This window comes from Octopus sinensis, linkage group LG7 (assembly GCF_006345805.1).
Source record: "Octopus sinensis linkage group LG7, ASM634580v1, whole genome shotgun sequence".
NCBI lineage: Eukaryota > Metazoa > Mollusca > Cephalopoda > Octopoda > Octopodidae > Octopus > Octopus sinensis.
The window spans coordinates 103,527,058-103,554,389 of NC_043003.1; the positions used below are offsets into that span (position 1 = coordinate 103,527,058).

General features: G+C 38.4%; 1 protein-coding gene across 3 annotated transcripts in view; it reads left to right on the plus strand.

Moving 5' to 3' along the window:
- LOC115214500 (titin homolog) overlaps positions 1–23,778 on the plus strand; it is a 148,163-nt gene extending 124,385 nt beyond the window's left edge. For all 3 annotated transcript variants that reach the window (XM_036505030.1, XM_036505031.1, XM_036505032.1), the window contains 12 exons: positions 7,920–8,030; positions 8,603–8,719; positions 10,683–10,900; positions 11,464–11,559; positions 13,040–13,236; positions 15,037–15,132; positions 16,563–16,667; positions 18,236–18,325; positions 18,515–18,668; positions 20,269–20,398; positions 20,550–20,666; positions 22,132–23,778. In XM_036505030.1, the coding sequence (XP_036360923.1) occupies positions 7,920–8,030; positions 8,603–8,719; positions 10,683–10,900; positions 11,464–11,559; positions 13,040–13,236; positions 15,037–15,132; positions 16,563–16,667; positions 18,236–18,325; positions 18,515–18,668; positions 20,269–20,398; positions 20,550–20,666; positions 22,132–22,356 (1,656 nt within the window). In that variant the 3' untranslated portion in view covers positions 22,357–23,778. The remainder of the gene's footprint in view (positions 1–7,919; positions 8,031–8,602; positions 8,720–10,682; positions 10,901–11,463; positions 11,560–13,039; positions 13,237–15,036; positions 15,133–16,562; positions 16,668–18,235; positions 18,326–18,514; positions 18,669–20,268; positions 20,399–20,549; positions 20,667–22,131) is intronic.
- Positions 23,779–27,332: the final 3,554 nt, after the last annotated feature.

The window sequence follows — 27,332 nt, forward strand, 5'->3', positions numbered from 1 at the left end:
CTGAATGGTTGTAAAAATATATATTTATTTGTATATCACACACACACAACACACACACATATATATATATATATATATATATGTTTGTCCCCACTAGCATTGCTTGACAACCGATGCTGGTGTGTTTATGTCCCCGATACTTAGCGGTTCGGCAGAAGTGACCGATTGAATAAGTACTGGGCTTACAAAAGAATAAGTCCAGCATGGCCGCAGTCATATGACTGAAACAAGTAAAAGAGTAATATATACGGTTAAAATTATTTTTAAAGCTATTTTAATATGCGGCCACATTTTTTGATGGAATTTTTTTCTGTAAAAAAACTTCATCCTATATTAGTAGTATATATATATATATATACACACACATATACACTACCTTCCCAAGATACAGGGGAAATGGGAGTTAGAGACTACAGTGGAATCAGCAGCAGTTTCACGTTTGTTCCACTCTTACTTCTCCTCTCTTCGCCTCCCACTCCAGCTTACTCCCTAATGAAATTTCAGCCAATGAAATGTCGAGTTATATACATTATCCAATGAAATCGATTGTTTGCGGAAAACCGCAATATTTAAAAAGTAATCCTGATTTAGCATTAAACAAGTTTGAACTTGCTTCAATTTGATGTGAAAAACAACTTAACAGAATTATGGCATCAAAGTCAGCGGTCACTCAAAAAGAAATTCCAAATGTTATTCGCCATGCTGCTATTGGCAAAAGCTACAATAGAGGCAAATTCCTTGGCAAGGTAAGGAAGAAAAACGGTCCCCAAAAGACCCTCAACTTTGTCCTGGCTTTTCCGGACCTGTTTTGTCCGTTAGCTACGCACTTCTTAAAAGTGATTAAGATTCATCATTTACTGTTTTCACATCGAATAATACCAATTATCTTCGTGAAATAATATTCTAGATATGTAATCTATAGAATATATTCTTATTAAGAGGTAGTTTGCAGTTAATGCTTCTTTGGAGAGGCATGAATATCCCCGCACTATCATTCTGAAACATTTAAATTTTTTGTCAAACCCGTCACAAATTTACGAAGAATTTAATTATTTTGTTTTTCCTTCGCTTTTTAAAGTTTAAAAAATTATTTTGATTTTTTTTTTAATGACAATGTTTGTGTCGTTATCCCCTGTTAACGCTCTTCCATATCTAATTATAATCGAAACGGCGAACGTGCGTGAAACTTTTAAAATCTTTATAAGGAAGGGGGAAAATAAAACAGGAACCTTGCAAAGTCTTGTGTTTAAATTATATAACTAGATTGTTTATTTTTACTATCATGTCAAAATTTGTGTGTAAATGGGAAAGACAGACCTACACATATATCTTGCATCAACTACGATTATAATTTGTTGATGCTCAAAAGAGATACATCAATTATTTCAACTGATATAACGTGCGTATATAGACAAGAACACAAAGTTATGCATTAATTGACTTCTTTTATTTTTATTATTAAGAAATTCCGAATCATTTATTAGTAAAATATTTTTGATAAAATCTGCAAAGTGGAAATGTTTACTTAGAGTAAAAATGTGTGGTACAGGACAAAAAAATCGTAAATAAGTTGTGGATCAGCTGAATCTTTGATGGCCATTTTATGTACTTACATCGAACGATCTTCTTTTGCACACAACCACACACATATACATCAGTACCTCTCCCGCCAGTCACCCACAAGTTATTCGCAACTTTCAAACACCAACGGACAAATCACCTCAACACCCCTTCTACTCCTAACAATTCGGCTTCAAAAATCAGTTTATATCTCTAATACTTCAATATAGTGAATTATTTTTATTCTATTTATGCTCTATCCTATTGCATGATCGATTTTCGTTTTTAATTGTTTTAAAATTCAGTCGTCTTTACACACTATATATTAATATGTTGCAGAATTTGAGTTCTATTTTTCTTGTTTGCATCAACACACACTTCCTTGCGTGAAGTGGGTTTTTTTTCATTTCACGTTTATTGGGGGTGTTTTTAAAAGTGCCTAAATTTTGAATCGCGTTTGTTTCGTTTATGACCTTTTAATTGACCTGTGTGTGTACGCCAGCGATCAACCAACTATTTTCTTTAAGTTTCTGAGATTTGAATTTTGTCTAATGTGCGCTTGGACTCCTCTCCGACGGGGGCTAAATTTCGATATGAGGACCATACTTGTCAAAAAAAAGATCGCCGGAAAGACTAATTCAAATCTCCACTTCCATTTAACGGATCTTTTTTAAGGTGTACAGATTTATGTGTGAGAAATACAAACGGATAGTTTATAAGTCGAATAAATGATCTTTTTTTTTTTTTTTCCAAAGCGAAGCTAGAAATCAGTTGTAAATAACGTAAAGATGACGAGGGGTGACAAGAGTGAGAAAATATCAGACAACATACTTTGGTGTATTTATTAATGTCCCTTCAGTTTTCTTTTACGAACAATGACCTAAAATTTATGTCAATTTGCGACATAGGTCACAGTTTCACTACGACTTATAACGGTCAGACTCGAACAGAAATTCTCCTGTAATTGCCATTTGAATGGAAATTTGGTTTTCACTGTAAAACATATATTGCTAGGTTTGTAACCCCTTGAGACCCAACTACATTGAGAAAACTAAAAATATTTTGCATGTATCGAACTTTTTATATGAAACGAATGCTGAAGGATTGTAGAAGATACTGCAAAAGTTATTCATATTCAAGAGCCCCCAAGTATTTAAAATTTTCCACATTTTTAGCAAAAAAATTTTAAATCTCCGAAATCGACACTCTTTTTCTGTCAATCGATGACTGACTTACTTGGCTATGCTGGGGCACCGCTTTTAGTCGAGCAAATTGACACCAGGACTTATTCTTTGGAAGACTAGTACTTATTCTATCGGTCTCTTTTGCCGAACACACACATAAACACACCACTATCGGTTGTCAAGTGATGTTAGGGGACATACACACACACACACACACATACACACATATATATATATACGACGGGCTTCTTTCAGTTTCCGTCTACCAAATCCACTCACAAGGTTTTGGTCGGCCCGAGGCTATAGTAGAAGACACTTGTCCAAGGTACCACGCAGTGGAAATGAACCCAGAACCATGTGGTTCGTATGCAAGTTACTTACCACACAGCCACTCCTACGCCTATAAGCAAAAAATATTTTAAAATCAAAAACATATCGGTGAAGTTTCATCGAAACGAAAGCTAAGAATTTGGGGCTTTGTGAATAGCAGTATAAAAAAATATTACTAACTTTTTTGAAAAAGCAGCGAAAAAAAGGGTGTCGCATTTTTGCTTTCAGCCGGTGTCAGTCAACAGGGGCTGCTCTTGACCCCAACAGGAGCTACTGCTGTTGACTGACTCTCGCTGGTCAAGCAGTGTTTTAATTTTTTACAACACTGAACGTTTGCATTACGACTACGAATCAGTTGAGTTTTATTTTCCCCAGGCAGCGGCAATAAACATTCCGAAACTGATAATATAAATTTAACCGTTTTATAACTTTGTAAAAAGAAAATCAAACCAAAAGACAAGTTTTTGATCTTTTCACTTTGACCGGCAGTTTTTTTAAATAATTTCCACGTAACTAAACACTTTTAAACTTCGTATACTGGTAGAATGTGTTTCTTGGCTTTATTGAGAAAATTCTATGGTTTGTAAGATATTTGTTGGGTTTTTTTCTTCAACTTCTGCAATTTCAACCAATCACTGACGTCTATTGAGGTAAAAAAACATTCTGTGCCGTATGAATATGTCCCTCGTTTAAGAAACAGATTGGGTTTATTTACATTTCTGAAGAAAAAAAGATACTCTAAAACAGATTGAAATGCAATAGATCGATACTAGGGTCATAATTATGGGTGACAATTTCATATGACACCGCTAGAAAAAACTGCCGTTCAAACCGAAAAGATCCCAAGTTTTTTTCTAAAAGGCCCATTCTTGCAAGTGAATCAGTAACTCCAGCTAGGAATCCAGAGCCACCTCAGGTCACATGTCAAAAGGTGTTACAAAAACACGGAGTTTGATTTTGTTATCTTGTATTTCTTCAAAAGACTTTCACACTCATCAGAGTATTCCTTTGATTCAGAATTTTGTTTGCTCAGTTTGGGAAAATGTGTGAAGCACTTTCTTTTCAATTTTGTGTGACAGTTGAAAAGCATCAATTCAAAGCTTTTGATATGAGGAGGCAAACTGGTTATTAGCTGATTGGAGCCTTGTTTTTTCAAGTTCAAAGCATTTAAATGACTAGTTCTATCTACTAAAAATGCGAAATCACTTTGAAGCTTTTTATCTTCCAGGTCTACAATATCCATAAAAATTTTCACCTTTTTCCTTCAGTTTATAACATCGCTTAAGCATTTGGGCCTTAACCACCCAACTCCACAATAGTTCAATAAATCCCCGTATTCAGCTTCAAAAATTCTTTAAATTCCCTATTATTTAACCCTTTGCTTTTTATCAAATTAACGGTTATAGTTACAACTTTCATTACATTGCCCATCTTGAGAGATTTTGCACATAAGCTTTCCATATGAATAAAGCAGTGACACTCAAAGTTTTCAGATCCAAAAGATGCTTCTTAAATTCATTCTTACTCATAGCTACGAACCCTTTTTCATATGGAGAATCAAAATCCTTTAAGGTTGAGTCAACCATTTGAAATAAATCTTCACCTCTAGTTCTATACACTGACTTCAAGGCAAAAAATTCTTCCTGAATGTTGAAGTTTGCAGTTATTCCATACACAATTCAAATGATTAAGTACTTACACTTGATTGAAAAATCTGAACCCTAAAGGGTTAACAGCAATAGTGTTGATAGTGGCTTTGAAGTTTCGGCCAACTAAGTCTTCATCAGACTTCTGATAAACGACTTCTTTCAGTTTCTGTCTACCAAATCCACACATATATGGGCGGTTTCTTTAATGTCTACCAATTTTATACACAAGGTATTGGTCAACTCGAATGTATAGCAGAAGATAATTCCCTGCAGTTGTGAAGTGAACTTCATGTCCACACAGCCATGTCTGTACCTTATATCATCCTTCAACTGTTTTCCATGCTGGATGGTTTGACCAGAGCTGCACTAGGTTCCAGTTTGATTTTTTTATGGTTGGATGCCCTTCCTAACGCCAACTACTTTACAGAGTGTGTTGGGTAATTTTAACATGGCACTAGCACGGGGCTCCCGCACAACAATCCTCTTCATCAAGGGAGTGCTGTTAACACTAATGCTGTGGAGAATGGGTCTTCTTGAGTACAGCAAGGTGCCAGATACCTCTAGATATATGATCATTTTGTGACTTCATGGGTAAGATGAAGTTCTCTGAGGCAGATTTTCTATGGCTGGATGCTGTTTTTATCACCAACCTTCAACTGTTTCCTAGCAAGGTAGTGTTTCCCCTAGCCTAGACATTCATTTACAATTAGCACATGATGTCAAGACAAGGAGGTAGACACACACCCAAGCATACACATCCACATGCGCAACCTCTCAGTTTTCATTTCCCACATTTATTCTCAAGATTGAGACGGATTTTTATAGCTGAATGTCCTTCTTGTCACCTACCCTCACCTGTTTGCCCCTTGGCTAAGCATTTCTCTTTATGGAAGCTTAGAAGTGAAGGGGACCACTTGAATGGCAGTGATGATCATTTACAACTAATGTGATATAAAGTAAAGGAGACAGTAACACTCTGCTTCCAAGCTACATGGTTCCAGATTGAGTCCCTTTGCAGGGCACATTGTCTGCTACTATAACTTCAGGCCAACCAAAGTGAGTGAATTTGGTAGATGGAAACTGAAAGAAGCCCATCATGTGTATTTGTGTCTCCCACCACTGCTTGACGGTCTGTGTTGGTATATTTACATCCCTGTAACTTAGCAGTTTGGCTGATAGAATAAGTACCAGGCTATAAAAAAGAAAGTACCAGAATCCATTCATTTAACTAAAAATTCATCAAGGCAGTGCCCCAGCGTGGCCACAGTCTAATGGCTGAAACAAGTAATATATATATATAAAAATCAAATCAAAACAAATCAAAATAGATGAACATCAATGGAATTTGTATCTTTGTGGTACCAGTGCCGGTGGCACGTGACACATAAGAAAACCATCCGAACGTGGCCGTAGCCAGTACCGCATCGACTGGCCTCCGTGCTGTGGGCACGTAACAAGCACCATCCGATCGAGGCCGTTTTGCCAGCCTCATCTGGCACCTGTGTCGGTGGCACATAAAAACACCATCCGAGCGTGGCCGTCTGCCAGCCTCGTCTGGCACCTGTGTCGGTGGCACATAAAAAACACCATCCGAGCGTGGCCGTCTGCCAGCCTCGTCTGGCACCTGTGTCGGTGGCACATAAAAAACACCATCCGAGCGTGGCCGTTTGCCAGCCTCGTCTGGCACCTGTGTCAGTGGCACATAAAATCACCCACTATACTCTCGGAGTGGTTGGCGTTAGGAAGGGCATCCAGCTGTAGAAACACTGCCAGATCTGACTGGACTGGTGCAGCTTTCGGGCTCCCCAGACCCCAGTTGAACCGTCCAACCCATGCTAGCATGGAAAGCGGACGTTAAATGATGATGATGATGATGAAAAGAAAAGCACCATCTGAACGTGGCAGATGCCAGCGCCGCCTCACTGGCATCCATGTCGGTGACACGTAAAAAGCACCCACTACACTCACGGAGTGGTTGGTGTTAGGATGGGCATCCAGCTGTAGAAACACTGCCAGATCAAACTGGAGCCTGGTGCAGCCTCCTGGTTTCCCAGACCCCGGTCGAACTGTCCAACCCATGCTAGCATTGGAAAACGGACATTAAACGATGATGATGATATATATATATATATATATATACACACACACACACACAAGGAGACGCTGGAAAGCTCCTGGCTTTGGGTAAAAGAAAATACAGGATGATCAGTTGATTATGATTTTATTCAACATATTCACACACTTATTGCAGTGGTCCTTCAGTTTTTCTAAGCCCTGTTAAAGAACTCAGGAGGTTGGACCTTCAACTAGGCCTTTCACAATACCCTTAAAGCCAAAGCCTTTACCCCTTTGTGCACACACAATAGCCTTTCAGTTTCTGTCTAGTAAATCCTTTCACAATTGTTGATCAATGTCCAGAGGGAGAGATTGTGGTTGTTCTGGGTAAGCGCAATGCGATTGAAGTATTCACTGTGCAGGCTGTAGGAAGTGAAGGTGGTGTGCAAAACTGTTAATTCATCAGGCTGTGAACTTAATGAAAGTAAAGTTTGTGCTGATTAGCACTGGACCAACCATGATTAATAGGTAAATCTACAATCAGATGTTCGTCATGACTGCAGAAGGTCTTTTTCCCTTCCATTATATTGTCCTTCATAAGACAGTAAGTTTTGGTGAGATTAGGCTGCTATTTTTAGCAGATCTTTGAAGCTTTTCTTGAAACAGTTGTAGATTGATATTTTTTTTTAATTAAAATTTTATATTTATATATTGGATGTTTTATTCTATTTATTACTTTTCATATATTCATTGCATGAAAACGGCTGTTTTAAATGATTTCTTCAGCCTGGAATAGAAGTTATAGTACAGCCTTGAATCCTTTCAAAACCTCTTCCTGACAACCTAAGACACTTAACTCCATCTTCTCCAAATGTATTTAGCTAAGCTGTTGACATTCCTATTTACTCTGTCACCCCTCCATATTTGAGGGAGTAGTGAAATAACAATAACAAACTTATTGCATACAGTGCTCAGATACACTACAACTCCTCAAAAAAAGGGACCAAAACTGCACTGGAAGTGAACAATAAATAAGTTTTTTGGAAAGTAAACAAAAACGAGATGGAAGAGGCGTCAGGGTTTGAGGATAGCTGTGAAAAGAATTCCAATGTCATCTGAAACATTTCTCTTCTCTTTCCAGGGTGGTTTTGCTAAATGCTATGAAGTCTCTGAAGTTGGAAAACCTAATGAAGTATTTGCGTGTAAGATTGTCCCCAAGGCAATCTTACTCAAAAGTCAACAACGTGAGAAGGTAGGTATCATGTAGATCTGTTTTGAAGTGTTGGCAAATGTGAATGCTCCATGTATATGCAGTTTGTGTAATTTAATGCATGTGGGCATACTTGCTCTTTATAATGCTGGATAAGCCTGAACCCTCTCTCCTTACTCAATCCACTCCATTTCTCCCTTTTGCTCAACCCAGACGCTAATCTTTTCCCTACTTGCCATAGTCCCAACCATCCTCTCATCCCTCCCACAAAGATCATTGCCCGTGCTCTCTTCTCTCTCATTTATAGGGGCAACTTTATGCCTTTAGCCTCACAAGTTTTGAATTGATCATCGCTGGTACTGGTGATATTAAAAAAAAGAAAAGAAAAGAAGCTCCCCAAACACTCTGGAAAGTAATTGGCTTTAGGAAGGACATTCAACCCTAGAAAACATGCCAAAGTAGACCCTGGTGCCTGATGCAGTCCTCCAATCCATCAGATCCTATCTAACCATCCAACACATGCCAGCATGGAAGCTAAATGTTAAATGATAATGATGGCATGTTTAATGTGTGCAAATACCTTTTCTCACTTCCCTCTCTCTTTCTCTCTGCAGATGTTCCAGGAAATCAGCATCCATCGTTCTCTCTCACACAAGAATGTTGTACGCTTCGTGAATTTCTTTGAAGATGACAACTTCATTTACATCATCTTAGAACTGTGTCGGTGCCGTGTAAGTTTTCTTTTGCTGTGTGTATACAACCATGTTCCCATTTTAACCATTTTAATGCCTACCTCTAATTTCAAAATACAAAGCTACCTATTCTAAAGCATTTCTATCGAAATCAAAATCTTCCATCATAGTTTTATATAGTAACCTCTTTTTGCTATGTTCTCAAAACACTAGTTTAATATACTAATTAAAGAAAACTAGTTACTTTACTAAGTCTTCCATCCCATCCCAAAATTAAATTTCACAAAGCTGGTTAGCTTCATATAATTAGAGGGTTTCAAAACTTCAGTATATCATATCAGGGTGTCTCAGAAGATATTTAGGGTTATAACTAATCCTTCCTAATATAGGTACAAGGCCTGAAATTTGAGGGGAGCAGCTAGAAGCTTACATCAACTACAGTGTTCAACTAGCACTTCTTTTATTGACCCTGAACGAATGAAAGGCAAAGATGGTCTCTGGGATTTGAACTCAGTATGAAGACGAATGAAATGCGTAGCATCTTCTCCGGTATGCTGACATTTCTGCAGCTTGCCACCTTCATTTTGAGTTATAAATGATATAAAACTATTAATGCAAATTTATATTAAACACCAGCAGAGTTACCTAATGTTGCCCTGGTGTGTAATATCTAGATTTTATTTTTTTATTTTTTTTTTACAACTTAGATTAACATTTTAACTGCCACGTGTACCACTGGTGGATCACTGCAAACTTCACACAACCACCAGTGACAGGCCATGGCAAGTAAAACATGCAATGATTGTATAAATTACCTATCTATCTAGGGCAGATAAAATTCCTGAGATCAATGGACAAATTCTCTCCAGCGGTCTTTGTCCCTCATCATCACTGCCATGTCCTATGTCTCCCAGAGACCAATGTCTGCCTTTAGGGTGTCAACAAATAATGTAAATTATTCAATGATTAAAACGTTATGGACTACTTTTCCGTAGAAATTGTGTTAATCCTTTTCATACCAGTCCATCCCCTCCTCACCGTGGTGGGGACACTGGCAACGGGTAGTGTCAGAGCTATGCCGTCTGGAACTTCGGTTCCTGGTAGGGCCACCCAAGGCAGATTGGTCTGACACCGAGTGGTATTAGGGCCACAACCTGGCAGGCAGGGCTCTGGTGAAAATCCTCAGAGTGTCTGTTTCGGCAACCGGCGGCTCTTCGGTCGTTCTGTCTCTGCGTCTGCGGACAATCTGCGGCAAACAGGATGTCTCTATATGCGGGATTGTTGGGGACCGCTTGTGAAATCCACATATTCCCACAAAACTTCTTCCATGAGAAGAAGCCGACTCAACTCGCCCAGGGTGAATGTTGCCACAAGTAAATATGATAATTTTGCTGTTTTAACTCTTTTGTTACTGTATTTATTTTGAGATGCTCTGTATTTCTTTCAATTATTTTAAATATAACAAAGAATTTAGTAAAATAACTTTGTTATCATTCAGCTAGTGTTAGGAACATAAATTGTGACTAAGGTTTGGTGGAAGATTTTAATTCAGAACTTTTGAAAACAAGACATTTTATCACAGAGCCAGAGCCAGTTTCAGCCGGGTTGGTAATGAAATTTAATAGATTCTTCCTTATCTTAAAATTTAAATGAAACAAAGGCAGTGCCTCGTTAAAAGCATCCAGCACGTACTGTGAAGTGGTTGGCATTAGGAAGGGCATCCAGCTGTAGAAACAACCCAAATCAGGCTGAAGCCTGATGCAGCTCCCCAGCTTGCTCGCTTTGGTCAAACTCTCAAATCCATGCCAGCATGGAAAACAGACATTTAGGATGATGGACATTGAATTTTAACAAAAATATGGCAATGAAAGGGTTCAGCTTGGCCTTATGAATCCAAGGTTAAGTAAGTTCTTTGTTGTCAGCCACCTTCCAAATGAGTATCCTTGTTTCTTTCCTCTATTTAATGAATGACTTTCATTCCACTGTTCTTTTATTTTACCAGTCATTGATGGAGATGCACAAACGGAGGAGGGCAATTACGGAACCGGAGACACAGTTCTTTGTCAAACAGATCGTTGAAGCATGTCAGTACCTTCATACAAACAAAGTTATCCACCGAGACTTGAAGCTTGGCAACCTCTTTTTAAGTGATGACCTTGATGTCAAAATTGGAGACTTTGGTCTTGCAACAGTCCTTGACTTTGAGGGCCAACGTAAAAAGTAAGATTAATTAGCTATCTTCATAATTCTTCATACTTCATGTCATTGTATGTGTACAAGAGTGCTCAAACATTTGTAATAACCTTTTTGTGAAAGAAACTAAGAGACGTTTCATAATGGATTATTTTGAGGGTTTGTTTACATAAATTTAATGTCTGAAGTCTTATGTTGCTTCATTTTCCTGTCAATTTCTTGCACTCTGTTCTAGCAATTATGTAAGAGTGTGTATGTATATATATATATATATATATATTATATATATATATATATATATATATATATATATATATATATATATATATATGTGTGTGTGTGTATTCTATCAAATGAGATTGATAGAATAAGCAACAGGCTTTAAAAAGATATGTACTGGAATCGATTTGTTGGACTAAAATTCTTCAAGGTGATGCTCCAGCATGGCTGCAGTCTGATGACTGAAAGTTAGATAAATGTGTGTGTGTGTGTGTGTGTATACTTTTGAACCTAGAATATGCAGTAAGTAATTGCAATATACAAAACCTAATGTCTCTGCCAAAATGTTCATTTACCTTTTTCTTTGGCAGGACTCTGTGCGGAACACCAAATTACATTGCTCCAGAGGTTTTATCCAAGAAAGGTCATAGTTTTGAGGTTGATGTTTGGTCTTTGGGATGCATCGTGTAAGTATGTCAATTACTAATTTATGGTTTGTGTTTATGTATGTATGTGTGTATATATATATATAATGTGTGTGCTGGTGGCATGTAAAAAGCACCAACCAATCGTGGCCGTTGCCAGCCTCCCCTGGCACGTAAAAAGCACCCACATCACTCTCAGAGTGGTTGGCGTTAGGAAGGGCATCCAGCTGTTGAAACTCTGCAAAAATAGACAATTAGAGTCTGGTGCAGCTCTCCAGATGGCCAGCACCTATCAAACCATCCAACCCATGCCAGCATGGAAAATAGATGTTAAATGATGGTGAAAAGCTAAAAAAAAAATATTACAAATATTATATACCATTATTGTATAAAGGTTATTTACTAATGATTCTGACCTGTAAATTTATCAATATATTCCTATACAAGCAAATACAATATCTGTATCATCTTCTAACAACCAAGACCCAACCTCTCTTGTGGCTAAGTTCTGCCCCCTACTTACATCCAAGGCAGCATCATTACCAGTTTCCTCCTTTACACATAGCAGAGATCTTTCATACCCTCTCTACATTGAGCAGTTGACTGCACAAACCCAACAGTTTATGAAGAGGATTCTGTCCAAATTGCAAGGAACATGTAAATTCTGCAAACTGAAATGAAGGGTACCTGTTTAGGAGTGGTAATCCTGAATAAAACTGAGAGGAAATTTAACAGACAACCTTTATGCTCTGCCACTTTTTAACCCCTTACTGAGTTTTGTCTTGGTAACTGAAGATTCCCCACTACACCACAGCAGCAGCCTTAGAATATTGCTTTGATCAAGGTGGTACTCTAAGCATCCTTTATGTGGAAAGAAGTGGTTCCAGAGTTGTAGTGTAGGTGTCCGATCTCGGAAGTTGTGTACACCAAACAAATTCAACAATACATTGTTGCAGACATGGCTGTGTGATTAAGAAGGTTACTTCCCAACTTCATGGTTTGGGGTTCAGTCCCACCGTATGGCAACTTGGGCATGTGTTTTCTGTAAACCTAGGTTGACCAAAGCCTTGTGAGTGGACTTGGTAGACAGAAGCCTGGCATATTGTATGTGTCTTCTTGCTTTGACATTACTGGATTGTGAATGAATGTCCTTCATTTCCAATATTCTGTGAAATGTCTGGGCATTGGAAAATATTCCCTTGCATGAAGGTTGGCAGCAGGAAGAGCATCTGACCATACAACACTCCCTTAACAAATTTCATGCAAGCATGGAAAGGTGGACATTAATGAGTGGTGGTGATAAAAATGGCTCTCCATTCAATCACAAGGGTGGTACCTTGGCTATTACAAGCCACAGCAGAGACAACCTGTCTTGGAGAGCAATAACTTTGAATAAAAAACTGAACTGGTACACAGGATAGAAGGGTCTCTTTCATTCTGGCGACCTGATTAAATGCACCCAGCAGTAAAGTGGGTGGTTCTCAAACTTTCCTTTTGATAAAATCCTTTCTTCCACTTCCAGGTACACATTACTGGTCGGTAAGCCCCCATTTGAGACTTCTTCTCTGAAGGATACTTACAGCAAGATCAAGAAGAATGATTATGACATCCCTGGTCATGTGAGTCCAAAAGCTCGTAACCTAATCCAGAAGCTGCTCGAAGCTGAACCACATAATCGACCAAGCATGGATCAGATAATGGCATTTGAGTTCTTCAAGGGTAAGTATTGGTTCCACCTGTTAAAGTTACCATGTTCTGCAACTCTCAGATGTCATGACTTTAATTTGTAAGGTTCTCTCTCTCTCTCTCTCTCTCTCTCTCTCTCTCTCTCTCTCACACACACATTTTTCTCCTTAGGTGTTCCCTTTATCATCTAAACAGACCCACATCTGGCCCAAATAGTTTACCCGTTTTCTGTTCAAACTGGTCAGGTCTGGCCTTTCACACCTACCCTGCAATGTCATTCTAAAAATAAGCAATCACATCTTTTAAATCTTGGAGCTACAAGATGGTTTGATTTTCTTTCTTTTTTTTTTATGTGAATAAATAAGTATTACATCTGAGAGAATAATTTGAATGCTAAAAGGTTATAGGAAAGTTTACCGAGAAAATGTATCCATTATATCTCACCAGTAATAGTTAAAAACTATTTTATTGAAAAAACAAAAAACAAGTGAATTGATGATGGTGGTCTTCTAACATGAGTAATGTTAACTATTGTCTAATTTTCAATATGTGTTCATGATTTGATCCCAGAGGGAAAACAAGATGTCCCTCAATCAATTGATTAATTGTATCACATTAGGTAGATACCGGTGTCATTATGTGGCAGGAAATTTGCCTCCCAATTACATGTAGCAACCTCTGGGCTTCTTTTAGTTTCCGTCTACCAAATCCACTCAACCTGAGACTATAGTGGAAGACACTTACCCGTGGTGCTATGCAGTGGGACTGAACCTTGTGAGTGGATTTGGTAGATGGAAACCGAAAGAAGCCCAGAGGCTGCTACATGGGCACTTGAAAAGCCATAAATAGTTGTGAAATATTTTTTTAATTTCACAACAATCCTTAAAAAAGATTTTTTTAAATAATTCACATAAATTGATGCTGTCCTATGTACTTGTAAAAAGGTGTCAAGTGGGAATACTTTTAATCATAAATTTACCTTTTGAGTGAAAATTTGTGGCAACCTGTCATATGCATGCGGTGACTTTGTTAAAGTTGCTAAGTACTGAGGTTATTATAATATAACTTACTACACAGAGAAAAAAAAACACATATGACTGTATATTTCAGCTCTGGAGGCCTATAAATACATAAAACTAGGCAGAGGAAGCTTTATAAAGTTGGGGCAACAGCTTGCTCACAACGAGAGGAAATAACTCTAGCAATCTGTGTACTGTAATCCCTTGCCATATTGTGGTTCACCTATCATGCACTCAGTACATCACTGATTTTTCTGGTTATCATCATCGTTTAACGTTCGCTTTCTATGCTAGCATGGGTTGGGCATATGACTGAGGGCTGGCGAACCAGATGGCTGCACCAGGCTCCAATCTTGATGTGGCAGAGTTTCTACAGCTGGATGCCCTTCCTAACGCCAACCACTCCGAGAGTGTAGTGGGTGCTTTTACGTGCCACCGGCACAGGGCCAGTCAAGCGGCACTAGCAACGACCTCGCTCGAATCTTTTACACATGTCACCGGCACAGGTGCCAGTAAGGCAATGGTTGGTAACAATCACGCTCGAATGGTGTCTTTTACGTGCCACCAGCACAGAGGCCAGGTGGCCGCTCTGGCATATGTAAATTTATATCGTGGGTTTCTGTGGCCTATAGGTATTTAGATTTTAATTATTACTGTGGGAGGTTTTGGAACATAACACTCGCGATAGTCGAGGGATTATTGTATTATTTATTGTAGATGAAGCAGTGCTTGTAAGTTGGGGGTTCTGTTCATTTGCTTCCATGTATCTTTCGCATTTACACGTTTGCTAATTCTCTCGCCTTTTTATCTCCAGAACCCATTCCAAAACGCCTGCCTACCAGTTGTCTTTCCATTAAGCCTCGTCTTGATATCAATCGCATTACCAGGCCGGTCTATGAAAATCCTACAGGTAATTGACTTTTCTCTTTTTTATTTGTTTATTTTTGTGGTGTTGGGGGGTGGGGGTGCATTGCTCCTTATTTGTTTCCTTTCTGTTCAGTGACCAAGCTACATTATACTGTCCAAGATGACGAGACTCATGCACACACACACACACACACACACACACACACACATAATTAGGTATTGAACTGCTGACTTTACAATAACGTATTGTATCCTTCAGCAAGTATCACTAATCTACATGTTAGACGCTACTGAGAAGTGACTCAACACTGTCAATCAGCCTGCATGAAAGAGCAACTGAGTCTCCCTCAAGTTACATCCTACAAGCCTTAGAGAATACATAAAACAATGTGGCAGCTGATATACAAAAGGATGGAATGACCAAAGATCTGACATGGTATTGAACGTGATATATTGTATGTGTGTGTTTGTTGTCAGTGCCATATATGATGACATTGCAAGACGACTGACTTAGTTTCAAATATTCAAAGCAGTAACTGATCGTTTCACCAGGAAAGTCATCGGCAGAGTGGAAATTGAAATAACTATTAACCTTTTTGTTACCATATTTCAGTTGAAGTACACTGATTTTGTTTCAGTTAATTCTGAAAATAATGAAGAATTTATTAAAATGACTTCGGTATTATTAACCCTTTTGGTGCCAGCTTGAGACTGCTCCAGGTTCTTTGATATAAACTTACAGCTTTAACCCTTTAGCATTTAAACTGGCCAAAAGTATTCTGCCCGTTTTATGTTCAAACTGGCCAGATCTGGTCTCTCACACCTACAATATCGTTTTAAAAATTAACAGCTACCTCATCAAAATCTCATAGCTACAAGATAATGCATGATTAGTTCAAAACAATGTGGATTAAAAAGCATTAATTTTGGCAGAATAATGCGAACACTAAAGGGTTAAAGTAGTCTAACTTTTCCATCGAAGTTTTAATAGTGAGAAAGTTATTTTACTAATTCTTCATTATTTAAAATTCATTGGAACTAGGGCAGCATCTGTTAACAGAAAGGTTGAGCTGATTTGAGTTTACAGGAAATCTTGATGGAAGTTTTTAGTTTAAATCACTTTCAAATAGGGAATTTATATTGCCGAACCAAGGTCCGTTTCAGGCAGTTTGGTACCCAAAGGGCTGAGGAAATATTTTGTCACTCTAACCATCTAAATTATGTTGTTGTTGGAGACAGTGCTTAGTAGAAGCATAGCTGTTAAAATTACAATCTAACAAATATAGTCTTAAGTGTGTGTGTGTGTGTGTCTATTGTAACCCCATCTATTTTGTCATGGTGACCTTTTACTTCAAATTCATTCTTGCTTGTGTCCAGTCATTATGCCTTCTTCTATGAACATCAATCTTGTTTATCTCCACAGTCCTCAGAACACCTGTCTGCCAAAGTTTAATTTCTACAATTCTTTTCCAGAAACTGGAGTACGCAGTGGTGGTGTTGGTGTTACTGGTGGGTGTTCAAACGAGAAGGAAAATGTTGGGATCAAAAGTGAGCAACCTCAAGTGCGACAGAATCAGGGTTAGTTGGATCTCTTTGCTATTTATCTTATTTCTCTTTCAATTTTGTGTTTGCATGGTTAAGAAGCTTGCTTCCCAACCATGTAGTCTTGGGTTCATTCCCATTGCATAGCAAGTCTTCTTGGACAAGTCTTCAACTGTAGTCGCAGTTCAACCAAAACCTTGTAAATGGATTTGATTGACAGAAAGTGGAAAAAGCCAATCATGTGGGTACATGTGTGCATGCCTTCTTATCTTAACATCATGTGAAGGTGCATGGCTCAGTGGTTAGAGCATCTGGCTCACAATCATGAGGTAGTGTGTTCAATTCCCAAACAGAGCTGTGTATTGTGTTCTTGAGCAAGACTCTTTATTTCACGTTGCTCCAGTTCACTCAGCTGTAGAAATGAGTTGCGACGTCACAGGTGCCAAGCTGTATCGGACCCTTGGATAACATTGGTGGCGTGGAGAGGGGAGGCTGGTATGCATGGGCAACTGCTGGTCTTCTATAAACAACTTTGCCCGGACTTGTGCCTGGGAGGGTAACTTTCTCGGTGCAATCCCATGGGCATTCATGACCGAAGGGGTTTTTACATTTTTTTTTATGTCATGGTTGTAAAACATGTGTCACTATCATACAAGCAATCTAATTTGTTTCCAGTCTTCCATGAGAAACGTGTCTGGCCATAGGCAAATATTTGGCAGTGGCTTTATCTCATATCCAAGACTGCATGGAGGACTAGGTTGGTTTTTGTCGAGCCTTTCTCTTATTAATAATGAGATTATTGTACACAGTGCTCAGGTGCACCACATCTTGTCAAAAGTGCGTATAAAGCATATGCAGTAATGTACAAATGTCTGGAAAGCAAATAGTGCATGAGTCAGATACATGCTTGCGTGTGTATGGAGGGGGAGAAAATCAAGTGTAGTGTTGGCAAATCTCAGGAAGCATGGAAGTTTTGAAGGACAACTAACAACTGATGCTGGCAGTTTGTTCCATGCTTCAGCAACTCTTAGCGTGAAAAAATGTTTCCGAAAGTCATGGGAGCCGTGCTGTTTTCTGACTTTGTAAACATGTCGTCCACTGACATTTGATCTTTTCCTTTTATCTTCTGGTGACTTGAAAGTTTTTGGTTCTGATGATGGAACCTATAGGTACGGTCTCGGGCTTGTGTCTCGAACGATTTAGGTTCAAGTCCAGTGGTGTTCAGTGAGGTTTTGAATTGATCCTTGTATCTTTGAACAGGGCATCCCTGTAGTCTTTTCCCTCAAGTGAGCTTGCTGAATAAGACTGGGCATGGGAACCACGATTCTTTCATTCTTGCTACATGTCCTGAAAAAAATATAACCTGGTTTGGAAACAAGTGAAGGTTAGCAACAAGAAGGGCATCTTGCCTCAAAGAATTCTGTCTCACCCATGCAAGCATGGGAAAATGGATGAGGATTTCTAGCAATGTTATTAATCAACATACAACTAATGCTATTAAGTGGTGGTGCTATTAAGTTAGACATGGCCTGGGCCAATACTGGCCAAAACCTTTCTAAGTTATTAATCTCGCATTTCTTTATATATTTCTCTGTCTTTTTCAGATGAAAGTTCTGGTGTGCACTTGAATTTGTTGTCCAAAATGCTTGGAGTTGTGATAAACCTAAAGAACAATGACAGAGAGCTTTTGGAAGGTGTGTATATCAAAGTAGGATGAGCTAGTACAATGTAATGAAGTCCAAAGGAATTAGTTTGTCGTTTGTGACTTTGGTTTCTAAGACAGAATTGTCATTTGCTATCTTTTTATTCCTGCCAAGTGAAATAAACTGTTTTAAGGAGTAGCATTTATTACTAATGGATTTTTTATGATATTTGTTTTTCAGAGGAGTTTGAAGACCCTGCAGCCATTCCACTGTATTGGATAAGTAAGTGGGTAGACTACAGTGATAAATACGGCATTGGTTACATGCTGTGTGACAACAGCTTTGGTGTGTTGTTCAATGATTCCACACGGTTGATCATTATGGCAAATGAAGAGTAAGTCCTGCTCACCTCTTGTTTTCTCCCTGTCTCTGCTACATTCCTCTTATTTCTTATGTTTGTGGCAAGAGTAAATATATTTCTGTTTAATAATATACCCCTAATGCACATATCTTTCCTGTGCTTCACTCTCTCCAAACTCTGTAGGGATCATGCATGTTTCTAAGAATTGTTAAGACCACATCCTCAAGAAGACCCGTTCTCCACAGCAGAGGTGTTAGAGCCGCATCCCTTAGTGAAGAGGATTATCCTGCAAGAGTCCCACATAAAAAGAACTCATGCCAGTGTCAAAGTGGTTAAGGTTTAAGAGGAGCATCCAGCCATAGAAACCAAACCAAATTAGACTGGAACCTCGTGCATTTCTCTGACTTGCTAGCTCAAGTCAAACTGTCCGACCCATGCCAGCATGGAAAACAGATGTTAAAGGATGATGATGTTCAAACAAAGTATTTGCCAACCTATCAGGAGGGGAAAACATTTAAATGTGCTGCTGTTGTTGTTATTATTATTATTATTATTCAGGTCACTGCCTGGAATTGAATTCGGAATCTTTGGGGTTAGTAGCCCATGCTCTTAACCACTACGCCATCTGCCCATGTTGTCTCTCCTGATCTAAGTTTCTTTTAACTTGATTACATTAGTCCTGCCACCATTTTTCTTGTACTTTTTTCTCTTTTCTCTTCATTCACTTTTAGGACTTTTTTTTTTACAAGGACTATGGATTACCATAATTCATAATGTAGTATTATAATAATTACTAAGTTGACTCATTTGTGTTTCCTTGCCTTGACATTGCATTCTAGTTATGAGTGTCACTGCAGTATCACAAATAAATGACTTAGGCTGTGTCATTCATTTCTAAAATTCTGCAAAAGACATGGCTGAGCTATGGAAAGCATTATCTTGGTTGGAAGCAGGTAAGGCTTAGCAGCAGAAAGAACGTCTGGCTACAGAGAATTTGCCTCAAACTCTGTCCAACACATGTGAGCATAGAAAAATGGTTGTTAAAATGGTAACAGAACGATGTACTGCTCATTTATATAGGATGGTTTACTGCTACATATGCGTACACCGAAAAAAAAAAAGAACTGGCTGAGATTCATATAAACCTCCTCTAATTCAAAGAAATATTGTTTTATCTCTAGTTTACTAGTTCAGAGGAGCAGAAACTGTTGTGAAAGAAAACAGACTCCCTCTTCCCTTTGTCATCTCTGCTGTGTCTTCCCCAACTAAACACTTCCCAGTCATGCCTTTCACAGAACTGTAGATTGCTAAAATAACTCCCTCCCTCCACGCTGTCCTTATTTCTTTCCCTTCAAGTGTTTGACTTCGACAGTGTATGAAGTCCTACAGAGATTGTGATTGTTAATAGGATGAGAGAGACCTTTGCGAGATTTCTATGTAACTAGGGACTAACGTGCTAAACTATTGACCATATTAGCCACTAGATCAAACTCATTGCATGATGTGGTCTCACTCATAAGAAGTCCTGCTTTTCTATTATAACTGTCCATCCACTCTGTCCTTGCGTCCATGTTTTACTGTCCATCATTTACTATGCCCTGTATCTAAATTGTCTCTTTCTCTCTCTCTACAGATACATGGAATATATTGATCGAAATAATGTAGAGTCCTACTTCAGCATGACTGATTTCCCAGAAGAACACAAAAAGAAAGTGATACTTTTGAAATACTTCCGCAGTTATATGAGTGAACATTTACTCAAGGTAAGGCTTTCTCTCACTCGCTCTCACACTCAAAAACAAAAAAATATCTGATACAAACCACTCTCCTCTAAACTATAATATAAACAACTTGAAAGGGTGTGTATGGACATCACTTATAATTATTGTTTTTTTGGATTTTTTTTTTTCATAGGCTGGTGCTGGTATAAGATCACATGATACTGATAAGTACAGCCGATTGCCATTCTTGAAATCTTGGTTCCGAACCAAAAGTGCCATCAACCTTTACCTTAGCAATGGCACTGTTCAGGTAATTTTTACATTTTAATATTGATGACTGCTCTTTTTTTTTTTTTTTTTTTTCTTATTTTCTCTGGATGTTTTTCTTTTTCACTCGGCAGCTGGCCTTCCAAATCCAGCTGTAAAAATTGTTGACATTTTGGAGGGGAGGGTATACAATTACCATAGGGTATGTCATTCATTTGCATATCACATTGTGATTATATATTGTTAATGAAAGAAATTCTTGATATCCTTCTTCCTTACTTTCTGAATTCAAATTCCAGTATGATTGATTTTATCTATTAGGTGATCATTAAAACAAATAACTGTGAGCTCTCTCCCTGCTTCCCAGTTATATATTGGCGACTTTCAACCAACCAAAGTTAGAGACTTTTATAATTCCAACTACGGTGTTTTTTTGTTTGTTTGTTTCTTCTTCTGGCAATCCTTCCAAAAGATTGACATTTATGCAATCCTTAGAAATTGATTTATCATTATTTAAGAGCAGAAGGGTGACAACTGGTTCAGCGTCAAACTAAATATGTTGTACTCAGTTTGGTCACTTGCCAGTCATCATTTGACCCTCACCCAAAGTAGGCATTGTCTTTTATTTATGTCCTCAAATCGTACTTTGGGTACTTTCGGGCTATGCTCATTGTATGGACTATGGTGTGCCGTATTCTCAATAGCAAACATGATACTGTGCATTCCAGTGATAACCTACATGTAATTTGTTCTGTAAGAGTAAGTTTTTCTATTCAATGCAAAAAGAAACTTAGTAGTAGGAGAACTTCGTGCCGATGGCACGTTAAGCACACCATTCGAGCGTGCTGGTGGCACGTGAAACATTCGAGCGAGGTTGTCGCCAGTGCTGCTGGACTGGCTCCTGTGCAGGTGGCACGTAAAAGCACCCACTACACTCGGAGTGGTTGGTGTTAGGAAGGGCATCAAGCTGTAGAAACTCTGCCAGATCAGATTGGAGTCTGGTTCGCCAGACCTCAGTCAAATCGTCCAATCCATGCTAGCATGGAAAGCAGACGTTAAATGATGATGATGATGAATTTAAATCATTGACAAATGACATTCCTTGGGTAATGTCACACTTTTTTGTGCACAATTTTGATACAAATACATACAGCAGGAGCATAAATTAGATTTGAAACTAGTGAGCCTTGTGCATGAAATTTCACTGTTATCAATACTAGTCCCAATTATAAATGCTGAGAAACATACTGCATGTTGGAGCAACCATCTTCAATAAGTTTGTTATCTCTTTCTCTGTGTGAAAATTAAGCTGGAAAACGTTTTTCTTGGCCTGGTCCTTTAGGTCTGCTGGTTGATTTGTAAACAGTGGCTGATGTTTAATAAAGAAATTACTTTATTAGAACCACCTTTTTTTTCCAGTGTAAAGTGTATATTGTGTAACCTGTATAAGTTAGCTAATATTGAAGATTTTAATCTATTTTTATATTGTATTATTTTTTTTTCCACAGATCAATTTCTTTGAGGACCACACTAAAATCATCCTCTGTCCAGTGATGGGAGCAGTTACATATATTGATGAAAAGCGAAACTGTAAAACATACCGATTCCTCACTCTTAAAGAGAAGGGCATCACCAAAGATCTTTTTGAGCGGTTATACTATGCCAAAACTATAGTTGACCGTTTCATTAGTAGGAATCTACCACTGCGCCCAAAGTCAAAGAATGTCAAATAAGCCTTTGTAAATCATCAAATAATGGACTAATAATCATTTGGTGTGGTGGAGACACTGGCACCAGGAAACTCAAGGAGGATCTTCTATTGCCTCTTGACTTCAGGGTTTCGAGCAATTCTTGAAATTGCCAGACAATAGTGTAAAATGAAATTAAAAGAAACCCTTTAGTTTCTCACTGCTTTGACTTCAACACACACACACACACACACACACCTCATATATATGTGTGTGTGTGTGTGTGTGTGTATTTGAGGTCTATACATAATATCTAAAATGGTGTGGTTTAAAGTGTTACTGTTTCAGTAGTAACGCATTTTGTATACACACACACTCACACACACAAACAATCACAAATATATTCTCACACTTTACTCGCCCCCTTCCCAACTCTCCAAACTCAATATTTAAGCCTTTAGCCCTTTCTTTTCTGTTTCTATTGCTGAAAATGTGCTCCTTACCTGTGTCTGGTGACTGTTGGTCATGTGTGTGTGTTTCTATCCACTTTCTTTCCTTATCCAGCCTTTTATTTTTTCCTTTCATTCTGTTATCAATTTAATATCTTCTGTCAATGTTGCTATAATTGGTGAAGGCCAATTTCTTTGAAATCCCAGAAGCGGGCCAGAATTGAAACAGGATCAAACTATAACTGGTATTTTAAAGAAATAAAACGAGAAACCTTCACTTCTTTTACAACATAAATTTTTAGGGAGAAATTGCCAAAAAAAAGATAGATATGTATATACTGATTTTTTTTTTTTTTCTCTTGTTATTAATTTTCAACATTGCTTGGGACTGTTGTTTAATGAAGTTCTCCATTGTTATGCTGTGCAACATTTAGGTCTACTGATAGTTGCTGCTGTGCTTCGTTCTGCTTGATATTTTTCTCTTGAGAAATATCTTGCTACATTCATCTATATTTTTGCTGCATCTTCCTTCACTTCGTCTTATATATATGCACACACACACACACACAGACACACATACATGTGTGTCTGTGTGTGTGTGTGCATATATGTAATTACATATACACACGCACACACAATATCAGTGATCCTGGACCACTCACGGACAGGAATTCAGGCCTAGACTTGATGTCTACGTGTCCACCTTCTGGAAAACTCTTTCACAATTTCATGACATTTAGGGGAGGTTGGGGGGGGTCAGAATAGGTCTTGATATCTTAATGTAGAGACAATGTACATATGAACTCTACTTAAATTCAACCAAATTCTTGGACTGACTCCAAAGTTGGTTGCATTTAATTTCTCTTCCTGTTGTGATTTTAGAAAATGGATTCTCTCTCTTTTTCTTCTTCCTTTCAACCTTTTATCTACTGTAAACATTTTCTTAACCCATTTGTAAGTAAGCAGGTTTTTTTTTTTTTTTAATGTTTCCAATAAAGACTTACACATCTGACCTTAATCCTTGTTTTTAATTTTTATATTTTCCGATTGAAAAAGCCTAAGTCTTTTGGTACCAACCTTGCTTTTAGACAATGAACTTTCAATATTAAAGTTATTTAAATTAAAACCTATCAAAATTTTACAAATTAATTGAAACAAAGACTATTTCTACAGAAATATGGTAACAAAAGTGCTAAAGGTTTTCCAAAACCAAATGCCCATTTGTATTCACATAAACTATCTGTTGACCTTTGGAGCCTTTTAGTAAAGATTCAAGTCATTTAAGATCATTTCCATTACATCAATTTCAGTCAGTTTAGTGGCATGATGGAGAACCTAAAGTTATGATTTGGCTTCTCTTTTGTTTAGTCAAAATACGAGCACCAACATAATCCCTGACCGGGCCTCTGAGACTGCTGTTAGGAGACTATCATTTGAATCTTTGCAACACCATGGAGTGACAAAGAATTGGTGTTAAACCAAACCAAAGAACAGGAACAGTCTTGTAACGGTAAATGTAATTTGTTGTAGTCAAGGGTTGCCAATTTGTAATGGTTTGTATTATGATAATTGTTGGAGTCAGCAGTTACCAATTGTAACTGGTGTTGATGTGCAAGATGAAAAAACACCGATCAAAGTTGTAAACATTTATTTACTGTGACATATTGTTATAGCCAAAGCATAATGGCTGCTAAAGTATAATTCGTAAAGCCTGAGAGATGAAGAGTGACCGCAAAGATTTTTTCCTTCTATAGGTATGTTTGTGTTCTCATCATTGTGTAGCAGTAAACCACAGATAGAGGTAGTGTTGTAGGGAAGTGAAGCATCATAACTGCTGACTTCCACACAGAAATGTCTTCTCTCTCCCCCTTGGGTCAGGTTGCCTCATGTTGGTCACTTTTTACCAACTGACTTTGGCTTACAGAGTTCTTGTATTTATAACTATAGAAAACTAGTTAGAAAAATAGGTATATTGCAGAAACAATAGTATTCTTTGGGGTCTACTGCTATCTCAATTCAACTCTCCATCACATACAAGTGGCAAAAACAAATTGGCTTAGCCAAGCTGTGTGTTAAATATAACTACTATTGTCTTTCTGTGAGAAAAGTGCTGTTGAAATATGGGAAATTTGCCAAATCAGGTTCGAATCTATTCTATGCCTAAACAAAGTCACTACATTACTCATCCTCCAGAGAGCTAAGGAAAATAAACAAATGATCTAGGGAGAGTAAAGGCACAGCAGAAAAACATCCCATATTTTACATGGCCATTGGTGTGGCACTAGTAACCCTTTTTATATTTAAACCAGCCTTAAGGTGGAAAACTGTCAGAATCCTAAGTGTGCCGAGTGAAATGCTTAGTGGCATTTCATCCATCTTCACATTCCAAGTTCAAATTCCACCGAGGTTGACTTCACCTTTCATTTTTCAGGGTTGACAAAATAAGTACCAGTTAAGTACTGGGGTTAATGTAATCAACTTACCCCCTCCCCGAAAATTGCTGGCCTTGTACCAAAATTTGAATTCAATATTTAAACTGGCCATATCCAGCCCAAACATTCTGTTTCATGTTCTAACTGGTCTGAACTCTCACGTTATGTCTTTCTAAAAATATACAATCACATCACCAAAATTTTAAACCTAGGACAAAATGCCTGATAAATTCAAAACAATGTTGATAAATAAACATTCTATTTGACAGTGATCTGAATGCTAAAAGGTTAATGATAGTCAGATGGTAACCTTGTCTACATGGAGCTCCCTCACCACCCAGTTATATCCTAGTTTGGACATTTGCTGTTGAGCGAAGTGGTCTTCAGTGGGAGAAGTCCGAAACGTGGTCCTTTGCTATTCGTAAGACCCACAGAAGTGAAAGCAGGTCAACCCCCGACACCGAGAGCATCTACGGATGGATGAATGTGCATCCAGGCTCAACGGTTGCGTAGGAAGTCGGGGACAAGAAACAGGAAGAAAGTTGGAGCGAAAGAGTAAAACAGGGGTCGCTACCACCCCCTGCCGGAGCATCATGGAGCTTTAGGTGTTTTTGCTCAATAAACACACAACGCCTGGTCTGGGAATCAAAACTGTGAGTCCGCTGCCCTAACCATTGGGCCATTGCTCCTCCACTACATTTGCTGCTGAAACATTTGTCAACCTACAAAATGTGGGAAGATTTTTGTTGAATGCTGTATATCTTCCATTCAAGTAATTTGGGTGGTATCCATCTCCTCAGGATTTAGGTGCTGACAGCTCTCGAGGAGAGATTTTATTTTTAATTCTGTTGGGTACCCACATATCTTCTTCACTGGGAAAACCCAGCAAGGGGACAGTTTAACCCATTTGTTACTATATTTCTATTGAAAACTTCACCTTTTTTTTATCATCATTATTTTAAAATTAATTTTTCTAAGCTTGCATAAATCAGGTGGAGTTTGAGGCAGATTTTCCATAGCAGGATGACCATTCTGTTGGCAACTTTTACCTATTTCCAAGCAAAGTATTTCCCCATGGCCTCATGCTCACCTTCTTGTACCTTGAGAGTTTGTTCTTGCATCATTATCATCATTGTTCGACTGTGGTTGAGACAATGGAATTTACTATGTTACGCCAGACTTCACGGTCCATCATAGCATTATGGAGGTTCTGTTGCTGGATGCCTGTATCCCTGGAGATTACATCAGAGTAGGAAAGTGTGCGCTCTCTGGCATCGCAAGCAGATGGCTTCCAGAGGAGAAGAGTAGAAATTACCTCTTTTTCAGCTCTACAACAATGTCCTGCAAACTGGACTCTTCTACCTTTCACAAGAGATGATACAGGTGGTAGTTTCCCATATATTTGTACTTTGGTTGGATGACGCCTCCACGAGAGATTTTGAGCTCTCATAAGGAGGCGAGTGTAAGTTCCATGCAACCACCTCTCAAGCTTCTTTGATAACGTCCAGGTTTCTGAGCCATATTGTAGAATTGGTTCGACTGTGGCTTTGAAGATTTTAAGTTCTGGCACTCCATCACTACCCTCCATGTATCTCTTCTGCAACAAGTCGCCTGTGCTTGGCCCTTTGTCATACAGCTAGCACAAAGCCACTTTCCCCTCTCAAATACTCCCTACCAGGATCTTATTCCTTTTCCTTTTGCCCTGTTCTTATTTTTTTTTTTTTTGTTCTACAAGTCGCAGGGCAAACTCACTTGTGCCAGTGGCATAAGAAAGCATCCAGTACACTCTGTAAGACGGTTCGCATTAGGAAAGGCATCCAGCTGAAGAAGCTATTCCATAGCAGACATTGGGGCCAAATGCATTTGTCTGGCTTGTTTGACCCTGTTGAACCATCCAACACGGAATATGGAAGTTAAATAATGATGATGATATGTGTCTGTGTGCTGATGTCATGTCTTTACTTCACATGGTAGTTGTAAATGAGTGTCACTGATATGCAAGCCGGCTTTTGTTCCCAATTTTCTGTGGAAACATCTCACCTTGCTAGAAAACAGGTGAAGGCTGGCAGTAGGAAGGCCATTCAGCTATATAAAAACCCCCGCTCAAATTCTGTCTGATCCATTCAAACAAGGGATAGTG